The sequence below is a fragment of the Gallinula chloropus genome, assembly GCF_964237585.1.
Source record: "Gallinula chloropus genome assembly, chromosome: 2".
Classification (NCBI taxonomy): domain Eukaryota; kingdom Metazoa; phylum Chordata; class Aves; order Gruiformes; family Rallidae; genus Gallinula; species Gallinula chloropus.
Window position 1 is genome coordinate 110,136,291 of NC_140086.1, and position 12,808 is coordinate 110,149,098.

General features: G+C 34.7%; 1 protein-coding gene across 4 annotated transcripts in view; it reads right to left on the minus strand.

The window, feature by feature from the left end:
• Positions 1-12,553, minus strand: part of LRRFIP2 (LRR binding FLII interacting protein 2) — a gene marked incomplete at its 5' end in the record, with an annotated part of 46,385 nt that extends 33,832 nt beyond the window's left edge. For all 4 annotated transcript variants that reach the window (XM_084280145.1, XM_084280143.1, XM_084280144.1 and 1 more), the window contains 5 exons: positions 1,089-1,151; positions 3,011-3,064; positions 4,469-4,519; positions 5,948-6,034; positions 12,464-12,553. In XM_084280145.1, coding sequence (XP_084136271.1) covers positions 1,089-1,151; positions 3,011-3,064; positions 4,469-4,519; positions 5,948-6,034; positions 12,464-12,553 — 345 coding nt within the window. The remainder of the gene's footprint in view (positions 1-1,088; positions 1,152-3,010; positions 3,065-4,468; positions 4,520-5,947; positions 6,035-12,463) is intronic.
• Positions 12,554-12,808: the final 255 nt, after the last annotated feature.

A 12,808-nucleotide genomic window follows, 5' to 3' on the forward strand; every position in this document is an offset into this window, starting at 1 on the left:
AGGTATAATTTTGTTATTTTGACTTCATGTAATGCACAACCCAAAGTGTTACTTAATATTACCCTAAGCTTTCTAAAAAAAAATCCCAACAAAACACAAATCAAAGGTAGTCTGAGAATATTACATGATGTACTAATAGCATGCTAGAGCATATACCAGTGCAATTTTCAACAACAGAACTACTAAGAGTATATCAAGGAAAGAGTCTTCTTGTCTACTCTTATGTCTGAAAATTCCTTCTAAAGATCAAAATAACACCAAATATTCCCTGGTTAAAGATATATATATATATATAAAAAATAAATTAATATAGGCCAGATTTAGTTTTTTTCATATGATTCCAAAAATTCCAATATATCCAATGCTCATACTAACCTGTAATTTTAATATTGATGTAATTTACAGACTGTGGTACCTTTCTGGGTATTACCATACAGGAATCATATAGGACCCACGGGGCAATGTACCAGTTCTAACCAAGCCATTTTATTTTCTTTTAATCAGTTTTTATCTTTAATTATTATGTACTGATATGTAACCTTGCTGTCAGAGAATAGAGATAGATTACTCAGATAATCATTGTCATCACAACACTTAACTATTAATGGCTTAATGGTCTACTAAAAAATATTTAAATTGCCCCAACTAAGGATATCGAAAACTGTACAGAACATTTTCTGAAAAGGTAAAATTTATAAAATTCCAGCCTTGGCTGTAGGATGAACACTGCAAGATAATTGAGAAAAACGGTTTCCTGCTGTAAGTTTTAGCAACACCTTTGTACTCATCAAGGTTGATGCACCGCCTTTGCCACTTTATTTCACTTCTCTTTCGGAGACATTAAGAGAGACGAATTCCCTTCTAACTTAAAAAAGTTACCTTCAAGACAGAACACTTATCACTTAAAATTTTAAGTCCTTCATTTTCCTATCACAAAATGTTTGACTACATCAATCATCGCAGCAGTCCAATTCACACCATTTTTCCATAAAGCAGCATGCTTCCCCCAAACTACTCTATGGGTAAGTACAGACAGAAAAAGGTTATAATGCGAACACATCAAAGCATGCTTATTCCAAGCTACACACAAGATCTCTCCTTCTGGAGGTACTTGCTCTGCTCCTGTGAGACCCACTGACATCCGAAGAACTCTTAGGAATAAGATTGCAAAAATATATCAATATATAGAGTAATTTTTAAAAGCTCTAATGATAACTATTGAACTTCACCGAAAGGCACAAAATAACTGAGGCAATCTGAGAAATTCTGGATAGGCCCCTCCCAAAATGAACTCTCTTATCTCCCAAGATCAAGCTTGGGAAAATACCTGATCTTCATCTTAGCATATTTTCTTTGTTAACTAAGGCAAGAGCAGATCTGAGCACATCTGTAGCAGCTCACAGATACAGGTGACAACGCTAATAAGCACTACATCCTTTTTCTATAAACCATTTACTGTTTGCAAAACAGCAAACACTACCTGATTTAAATTATTTGTTTGGTAAAAAAATAGGTTGGAAGGGACCTTTAAAGGTCATCTAGTCCAACTCCCCTCCCCCACCCCCGTAAGTAGGCACATCTTCACTAGATCAGGTTGCTCAAAGCCCTATCAAGCCTGACCTTAAATATATCCAGGGATTGGGCCTCCGCTGCCTCTCTGGGCAAGCTGTTCCAGTGATCTACCACCCTCATATTGAAGAGCTTTGTTTCCTAATATCCAACCTAAATCTACCTTTTTCCAGTTTTTAGAAACCATTACTCCTTTTTGTGATTAACTCCAGAAAGACTCAACCCTAGAACTTGCAAAATATTACACAAAATTCAGTTAATCAAAGATTATATTTAATTGCTAAAACATCTAAGTAAGTGCTAATCACTTTTTAATTCACACAAAGAAACAACTTATTCTAACTTCCAAAATAAACTCAACCCTTTTATTTTAGTAATTTGTCCCTCTCTTGGCTCATATATCCACAACAATGAAAAGCTGATTTCTAGGCAGACCTACTAAAAGCCAAGAAAGCCATCAATAAACCCATTTTGTACAGCAACATCTATGACCAGTCTTTGGGATATCTGGAATCAGTCAGGTTTTTATCACTAATGAATACTACATCCCCTCATTCTCAAAGAAATAAAACCCTGCATCGTACCAACTGTTCTTTTATCCTGAGGTACTAATAGTTTTGCTTCCACAGATATTCTAGAAACATAAAAATACTTAAAGTGCAAGAAAAGAGAACAGACAGCAGAGGACCTTCAGCATCAATTTAGAATGAAAGCCCAAGTTACAAATCAGTATTACTCATCTTCAGTAAGCGGCACTGATTCAGGATGACTGAGTCAGCAATAGTACTTACTTCATTAAATATCATTTGCCTGTTCGCAGAATTTCTGACACAGGAAAAACGGCAATAAGATATTTTTTTTCCTCCCAGTGCAATTACCTAAACTGGACTTGTGTTTAATCACTAATAGCACCTTCAAAACTGATCATGAGATTTGATGTGTAGTAGTAAGACAAGTTATGTAGGAATCTTAATAGTTTGTCACATTTCAAGACAAGCTAATTAATTCTTAAGTTTGCAATATCTGAAGTTTAAGGGAATACAATTACTCAGTGTTTTAATTAGACTGGAATAACACTAGAAGACTGCACTTACAATTCACCATTAGATACCTTATTCCAAATAATTGACTACTGAACTACATGTTTTTCCAAACAGTTTCTAATCATGTCCTCAGTTATTTTCAGCAACAAAAATATACTGGAAATAAATATACGCAGAAGAGGAAAAAAATATGTGGTATTTATAGTAAAAAAAGGATCAAAGAATTGAAGTGAGAAAATTGAGATTCATTTTAAATGCAAAGACTGAAATAAATAAACTATCTTGTTAACACTGATGGAAATAAAATACCAGATAAACATTATATGTGACTCTCCTAAAAAAATAAACCAATACACAATTTTTTATAAGGTCATGATGGAAAAGCTTGGAACACAAACCAAATATGAATGTTGACTGGACCGGTGAGAATACCTGGCCCTCTCTGAATCTTCCTGAGAAAGAAAAAACGCAGAGTTATTTTACAGAAAGAAAAACAAAAGAAAAAGATGACGTCAAAGCAACTGCAAGCAGAGGTGAGAAACACTGTTAGCGCTATCTTTTGAACAACCCATTGTGGCAAGGGAACTCAAAGTCAGAAGAACTGATATCACCAGATTTGGGTAAGTTTGCCAGCACACCACAGTAGGAGGTGTAAACAACAAGGGTTAATGCAATTTATAATTAGTACTCAGTAGTCAATCTTTCTTCTGATTACAGTATTAATAGAGCAAAAACGACAATTTTTTTTAAAATTAAGAAATTAAAGTAAAATTTAAGAAGAGCTTTACAAAATTACAAGTACATTAGTAAGAAAATTACGATGTATTTACTACAGTCGGATTGTAAACATTTTACAAATTTGAGCCATAGAGATGATCATTCTAAGTTTCCTTATCACATATTTCAGATTTTCTCCTTAAGCAAACTGATTAATTTTAAGTTCTATACGTAGCTCTACTCTACAGTGACACTGAAAATAAGTAGTACAATAGCAGTGCAAACAGATAACTTAAAGGTGCACAATTCTAGGATTTCTCAACAGAAAACTACCGTGATAGTTAATAAACATTTAACTATTTGAAATTATGGTTAGTCTTGACATGAACTACTTATACCTCGATTCAAAACATTCACAAAGTGAACACTTCCCTAAAACATGAGGAATAACTCGTATCTCTTATGCGCCTTTAAGTGTTTGTGAAAGGACCCCTACAGAAACATTGCACTAAATGACTATAAATTGAATAGCAGCTTTCTCTGATTGCAACTCAACTACCTCTACTCCTTCCTACTCAGTGAATTTAAAGTAAATAAATGACCAGTCAAATATTTTATCATTAGTAATTCAAAGCAAGGGGTAAAAGGATGCAAGGTATATAAATATATGTGGTGGTTTTGGTTTTGCTCATGTGTTATTTTTGTAAGTCATAGAAGTGACTAAATCATCAGTGAAAGGACTAGCATTTGCCACGTTTCTTAAAGAGGTAAAAAATAAATGCAAGTCGGCTAGGGAAAAAAGTAAAAACTCAAACCACAGAAGCTGAAATAAAAACATTTACTACTGAAGAGATGTTTATCTATATTGAAATTAACGTAATTTAATTTTAAATAGATTCATGACTTTAAGCAAGGTGGAAACAAAAAGCATTTCAAGAAAAGCATCTCATTTCATAGTTTTTGTCTTTTGCTGCCATAAAGTACCCTGCATATTCACATCCTTACATGGTTTATACGCAATTGATTTCAAAAATAAAACTTTCAAATGACACACAGCAAACCATTAGTAAATGACTTCCTTCAAATCCCATGTTAGTTCTGAGTGGCAAAAACATGCACAACAGGTGGTTTTAGCCTACCATCCATTTCTGGATATGAGCCCATTTTCTATCATATGAATGCTGAGAAAACTACAGAATGTAAAAACAGAAATAAGAAAACACATTTATAACATAGATTAGCCACCACACACAAGACTGGATTCCTAAATAAAAAAAATTGGAAAAAAAATTAATTGCCATGTAATCTTCAGTACATTATATACAGCAGTTAGAAAACCGGAAGTATGGAACCACGTGAAATTGAAGCAAAAACACATTTTCTAAGTTCTATTTGATATTAACACAGGGAAAAAACCCACCACAAATACCAGCATTTACATGGATTTGAATATAAACATGATAAATAATTCTTAATCTTTTCCATGCTATGTCACAACTTGAACCAAATGTAATAGCCACAAAATCATCAGCCTACTGAGAATCAGGTTTCTGGGGGTTTAGTTCAAGAAATGCAATTTTTTTTTTTTTTTTGGAAGTCTGTGTGGAGCAACACAGCCATACATGTAAATATTATCTCAACTATTTATTTTTTTAAATAAAGATCCTGAAAATAGGTATCATGAACATTTCTGTATAATTCACATGGGAAGAAACTGACAGAAAACTTAATATCCAACATCACATATTCAAATTATCCAAGTAAGTATATTATAAATACTGTAAAAGTAGAACAAAATTATTTCCTCAATTTTTCATAGCTGTTTATCCTACACATTAGTCAGTGTACATTTTGGGTATGATCATGTTTCTTACTTATGCTGTGCTGCCAGTTACCTATATTCACATGGACCATTTGCACAGCAACAAGCAAAGAAACCACTGTGTGTTAAGTAATTGCTTTTACAAAGGCAGAAAAGGCACCAGCTGACTCACCCATAAATCTAGTAATTGAAACCCAGGCAATATTAAATTTCATATTAGATGCTGAAGACTGTTCCCCTCTATGCAAAACTATTTACGCAAGCCTTAGTTCTAGACATCGCCATTATGTTCTCACTACTGCTCATTTACAAATCAAATGAGCCATAATAAGAAAGCCTTGTACTTTTAAATATCTGGAAATAAACATTTAGGTTAATCTTTGTCCAATCTTGATTGCTGGCACTGAATTTACTGCATTTGTTAAAAGGTAAAATCTCCAAGCATCTGATTTTGTCTATAAAGCTAGAATTCAAAAATGTTTTTTCATTTGAAAGCAAAGATTGCTAATAAACTATTTTGTGTTGCAGATTTTTTCCACAATAGAAGCATAACTAGTAAAGTAGTTCAAAATCAATGTTCAGATTATTATTTTGCAAGGTGCTATCCACAGATAAATACAAAGCTAGTTATCCTTTTAGATATAAAACCTAAGGGGAAAGAAGAGGGTATAGGGAGAGTTGTCTGATGCTGAAAATACTAGCACTTAGCTGAATTACACCAAAAGACAAAATCTGATGCAAGTACAGAAATAAAATACATCAGGAACTTCAATCAATTCCTGATTATTTATACTACCTCTTTTTGCTGTCGTTCCAGCTCTCTCATACGTATATCTCTTGCTTCTGCTCGAGCTGCCCGTTTGGCTGCAAGCCTGGCTTCTGCCTACAAGCAAATTGTAAATACTGGAAGTTAAAATCACATTTTTTGTATAACACTTTGAGTACTCAATTTAAAATATGTCTTTACAAACATCACAAAATTAAGATTCTAACATCACAATATGTAAGCGGTAACATATATAAGCAGTAAAGAAAAGGTGTAAACCCACGATTTTACAAATATCATTACTAGTCAAAAGAATTACATGTTGATAAAAGAACTGAGTTCAGAAATATTACTGTCACTAAATCTAAAACTTCATGTCTTGTAGACTTTACTAGAACTTTGCCTATGCATACGTCCTTGTTTTAGATGGGATAAGAGTTAATTCTCTTTATAGAAGCTGGTAGTGCACTGTGTTTTGGATTTAGTATGAGAATAATGCTGATAACACAACACTCTGTAATTGTTGCTCAGTAGCTGTAGTGTCTACATTAATTCCAGGATTTTTCAGCTTCCTGCACCCTGCCAGGTGCACAAGAAGCTGAGAGGGGACACAGCTAGGGCAGCTGACCCAGAGCAGTCAATGGGATATTCCATACGATATGGTGTCATGCTCCCTATATAACTGGGGAAGCGAGGCAGGAGGTAGGACTGCTGTTCAGGAACAGACCGGGCACCAGGTTGTTGGGTTTTTCCCCTTCCACACGTGATAAGCAATTACATTTATGTATTACTTGTTCTTTATATCTATTATTCTGTTACTTTGTTTTCCTATTGAACTGTCTTTATCTCAGCCTCCCATGTTGGGGTTATTTCCCCTGTTCTCCTTCCCATGCCACTGGAGTGAGGGGTGAGCACATGCTGCATGGTGCGCAGTTAGCCTCTGCGGTTAAACCACAACAGCACAGTATTTAACAGGCATGTATGCAACTGCAGAATCTCTGGCCACAGAAACACATTAAAACAAAACCAAATGCATTAAACCAGTACTGTTAGTGCCATATTTAAAGTCTCTGTTATCATGTGGAATCATTTCACAAAACAAACATCACTTTGAAGTCAAATCACTCCCAACAGCAATCATAAAATTAAATCAATTAATGGACAAAGATGTAAGAAATTTAAGGTTCTAATTCCACATGACCTAACTTAAACATTCACCATCACCAAAAAGGGGCATTCCCTTCTGCTCCCAACACCTTCCCTGGACACAGCTCCAGAACTCAGAATCTGCTGTTTAACAACAGCAACAAAAAGCACTTTTCTGCCGTGTTAGCCAAATGAATTGGCTTTTACTAGGATCTTATGAACACCAGATGCAGCAAAAGGGAAAGACAGACAGGACAAACAGTAGTGAGACCTTTCCCTTTTCAGTGGCAAAAGACCATCACATCTGTGCTGCTCCTGAAACCTGTCTGTCGGCAGATACAGCTGTGTACTCACTTTCTGTCCAGCACCAACAAAAAGAGAAATGCACTGTCTTTCAGACCCTAAATGCTATCTCAAAACAATCAGTTAATTAGCTACATAAGGCAATGAATTTTGACATAAAGTTCACAGCTGAGAAAACACAAGGTGAATTTTTTCATGTTGGAGTAATGATTCGAAAATTTTGTCTGAAATTCTTAAAATATTAAATCACCGAAGACATGTTTCCCACCACAAATACCAGTTGTTTAATTTAGTTAATTAAAAACTTATGAGAAACATTGGTAGACAAATATTGAACATCCAGAACATTTAATTTTATAGAACTTTTTAAAAATGTAAAATTCAATGGGATAGTGCCTTTGGTTAAGGATAGAACTTTTTTTTCCTGCTTTTGTCACTACCACAGCATAGGTTTACGTAAACGGTAGAAACCTGTAAAATACATAGTACTGCAAATATTTATCTTTTACTGTGGTTCAGGAAAAAAGAAGGGGTATTTAACTCAGAGTTTAATTTAACATTATACTACAGGAGTAAAGACAGCTATCAAAAAATGACAAGAAAGAAAGGGAAGACAAACTTGCTTGATTACTTAGAAGAGTTTGTCTTAACTTCAAGTGACTCATTCAGACTGTTTTTCTAAATTTTGCATACTCAGATGAAATTATTCCAAGTCTGTCAGTACTTTTGACTGCCACGATGTAATAAACCTTTTTTAGAGCAGCATAATACTATTCTTTTTCCTACCTGATGACAGCAGACAAGAAAAGCAAGGGAATTCCCATGCAATGGGAAATCTCTTCTCTGACTTTCAGCCCTGCTCTAATTGTCTGTAATCACAGGTCTGTCCCATATAAACTTTCACACAGACATGTGCGCAGCAAAGAAAGAGAAAGAGCTGATACATCTGGGTTTAGTTGTGTCTACAGATCAGCAGGCTGATACATCCAGCCTTTAGACTCTGGTAAAGCTTTATTGTTGAAGATAGAAAATTCATCTGTATGTTGATTCATGCTAGAAAAATATAATCAATTCACATTTCACCACTCTTTCCTAGTCCTACAGCCAGAGATAAATGTCACATTCGTACAGCAGGGGTAAAAAGTCAATTTCTTCAAATTTACTAAAGCCCTGACAAAATACTGGATAATTCTACAAATATGTATCAAAATTGGTGCCTGTACCTGAAGGAGGAAAATAAAAATCTTTTTAGAGGAAATTTTTTAGCAGAAAAATGTTTGGTATTACACTGGCTATTAATCTGAGTACCTAGATTCCTCTAAGAAGCATATAATTTCAAAATGACAAAGAAGTTGGGAGATTAACTGAAAGCACAGTTTCCAAGTTTCTTTCACCAAAACTTATAGCAAGAAACAAATCACATTTTTATTTGGAAAGGCCACCATACAACTAATTCCTTAGTCTCTGCTGAATTATTAGAGAGCAAACCTTATGTTATTAATAGTTATTAAGATTTGTATGAGTGCTCTATGCGTAACTAAAATTCAAACTTAATGTTAATAAATAGCTATAACTCAACAGGACATTTTTCTTCCTGGGTGCTATTTTTCACTGTTGTGTTACCGGAGAAATATAATAAAAATGGTGAGAGGAATTTCCACCAACAAATTCTTCAGGAATTAATTTCTTCAGTTATATTGAAATAAAGTGTTTAAATATTTACTAAGGAAAATGCCATGACACAACAGCTTTGGCTAGAGAACAGAGTTGAAAATATGAAGCTGTTTGAACAACAGAAGCATCACAGGAAGGAAATCTAGAATACTTTTTTCTTAAAAAAAAAAGCAAGTAAAACAAACCAGCAAAAGTACAGGCAGTCAAGTTGTATTTCTTTAAGTTCAATTAATATTTGAGTTGAAGCTTGTCAGAAGTTGTTGCTTTCTACAGCTGACATCAAAATATATTCTTTGAAAATGACTGGCCACTACATCTTGATTTAAGTTACAGTAATTATTCTCTGCACAGTCTTTAGACCAGGCACACTTACATAAAATATTAAGTGTGATAAAGATATATTACAGTATCATCTAATTGAACTACAGCTTGTTAAAATGATGTAACAAACCAAATTCCTATTTTCCTGAAGTAAAAATTAAACTGTGGGTAGTCCAAGATGTAGCAAATCTGACACTTTAGAAGTTCACTCCAACTGCTAAAAAGAAATGCGATAGCCAAGTTTTCTTAAAATCCTCATCGCATACAACAGAGGAGGCTTCCAAACATGCTAGAGTCATATCAGTACACTTACACTGGTAGCCAAAATGGAAGGAAATTGCTTGTTTATGTATTCTGGAAGGCAAGTAGAAGCCCTCAAGAAGTTGTTTAGATACAACATTTTTACATAGAATTTTTTCAGAGACGTGATAAAGAAAGAAAATAGACAACTACAGAGAATATCTTTGTAACAAAGGAACAGGGAAAAAATCCCACAAGAAAGCCCCTCAAAATACGGAACAGGAAAAAAATTAATTAATAAAGGGTTAATAGCTAAACTGTAATTACTTTTTTTTTTTAAATATCCATCAACACACTCACACTTTTCATTACCTTTTACCTTCTATCTTAAGGACAAATATGTGATTTTAAACCAAGGGCCGTATCTTTATTTCTTTGGGTATCACCTCTGCTCTGAACAACAAAACAAAGCCATCTGCTCACTGCTGGGTTCTGGAATTCTTTATTTCCAAAAAGGATTGCATGCAAAAATAAAAGTAATGTTTCCTTGCACCAACAGCATTTCATTCTAGAAGCCTATGATGATTCTGGCTGTTTTCAAGCAGTTAAGGTACCACCTTGAAGCAATACTGACTTTGATTAAGCTATCTTATTGCATAGGTTTAGTAAACATACAGGTAAGCAAGAGAATGTTCTCTTTCTATCAGAGGTGACTCGTCAGTTTCCACATTTTTACCTACTTACAGTCATTGAGAAAAACATCTCTCCTTATTGTGTTTTCTCACTTTTTTGACATGTCCCATAGTACAAGGAAATCTCAGGTTTTACAAATTAGAGGGATGAAAATAAATGCTTTCTGAAACCTGAACTTCTAGGGGAAACCCCCTGAAACATCATACATTCCACTAAAAGACCTTACTAGTATTATAATCTCTGCTCATTCCTAGTGCTGTTTTGTGACTGCTCTGAATTTTTGCAGCTTTTCCATGCAGAACGCTCCGAATGTCAGTCTTCTGATTCAGCACATTCTGTTCACCCTCCCTTGATATCTAGAACACCTTTTATGACTGTTTTCCTCAGAAGACATCTAACTTCTGGATTACAAGATTCAACTGTTAAAAGTAACATCTGCTAAAAAGGTCATTTCAGAAAAGGAAGTTAACAAACAAAACACTGACAACAAAAAGATAAGCAAGCCATGTTGCTGAGATAACAGCCTCAGAACAGTGAAGTACATCTCAATATATCCATACACTGAGAACTGGCATGCCCTATGCCAGCAAGGTAACTTAAAACATTTCCCCAGCCTCAAACGAGGCATATGCATTGTACTGTAAAAATGAGATGCTATTTAGAGACAGAATTTAATTTTGTAAACTGACCTCTGCTTTTATACCCAAAGAAAGGTATTCTATTCTTTTAAAGCAAAAGTTTTCCTTACAGTAAGTTGGCTAATACCATGAACTACAGCTACCAATTCAATGGCAATCAGCTGCTGTCTGACATGGACCTAAGCACCAGCTTATCCTGCGAAGACCTCTGGCTGTGAGACCTAGTATTAATTAAATTTACCATAAAGAGGGGAAAATAAAACCCCCTTCATTTTTGTTTAATTCATGCTCCTGCACAAATTTTAATTGAGGGGGTTAACAATATAAAAGAACAAAGCCCCACAGTAAGTTTAAGATAATATTGATTACACCTTACTGTTGAGACATTTCTTGCTAGGCTAAACTGTGAGCTGATGTTACTGTACTGGAACAATACAGAGAATACCCAAAAGAAATGGAAAGTCAGATTTCTTCTCCTTTGTTAACTGAGGGAGGCTATACATGATCCAAAGCTCCACAAAGAACTTGGCTAGTAGGGCAAGTTCTTCCATTAGATTTGGTGTGAACAATTCTTTCTGGAAAGTTACCAATTAGATGAAAAATATTATTTTTGCTGACAGAGTATTTCCTTTGCTCAAAACGCATACAGAAGCTGTACTTTCAAAGACCTATCAATTAACCTATTCTGCCTTACATACATGTTACATATACATATGATGCACGTGCATATATAGACAATGGTTTGTATTATAAGGCCAATTAGAATCTCCATTTTGCACTCGTTTATGTCAACTGGAGTTAAAACTTTGGAGTCAGTGTAGCTCAAAGCTTCTACATCCACTTGTATACAAACAGTACTAAGGCTTTTGTTTCCAAATCACAGCATTTCCTCCCAGAAAAACTCAAGTCCAAACAGACATCTGTAAGACTCTTGAATTCCAGCTGCCTCCTTCCTATATCCGGTGGGACAAGATTTCCCTTTGCACACAAAATTCCCCTTTATATCAACTTCTTGCTAATTACATTTTTGGCTGGTTACCTCCAGCTGTCTATTTTTCGGGTGGTAACGCCATTAAAGTCCTGGTACAGTGTATGTATTATGCTTATTTTGATAACTTTTCCCACTTGAAGTAGAATATATGACAAATACCTTTTGATAATGACTATTAGTCATTTAACACTAATACACTATGCTTATAATCCTAAGAATACTGCACACTACAATGGGATAAATGTGTAATTTTCTTTCTTTTTTTAGCTTTAGACCCAAGATAACTAGATTTCTCATTGATCTTTAGCCAACAATTATTTAAAGCATATAACTATCTGTAGAAATATTTGCTAAGCTTAAGTGCAATCCTGTGGAGTTGCATTAATCATTTGATCAAAAACACCCTTAGTTTGTGTTGTGATATTGTTGGCTAATTATACTTTGCAATGCACATCTTTAAAAAAAAACTTAATTTTTTCTGGATTATGAGATAAATTCAAGGATAGGGATAAAAGTTAAGACAATTTTAAATTAGCAAACCTCTCTGGCAATGTTACTCAGAGCTTCATCTTCTGCAGAAAACCTGTCCTTTACTGGAGTTCTCTTCCGTCCTGATCCCGGAGTTCCCATTTTTATTCTCTGATTCTGTAATTGCAACAACAGACAGGAAAAAGCTCAGTTTTCAGATCTGAAATTAAAAGCCAATTAAGAATGAACAATTCACACCCAAACACATAGTAAGTTTCCCAGATCCTTAGCTGTATAACACGCAAGAAACCTACCACTGGCACAAATTTTACCAACAGTTGCATTTCTGGGAAATGTTATCACAAAACCGTGGGGCAGCCTTACAGAACATACCACTGCACCTTACAAGGAACCAGT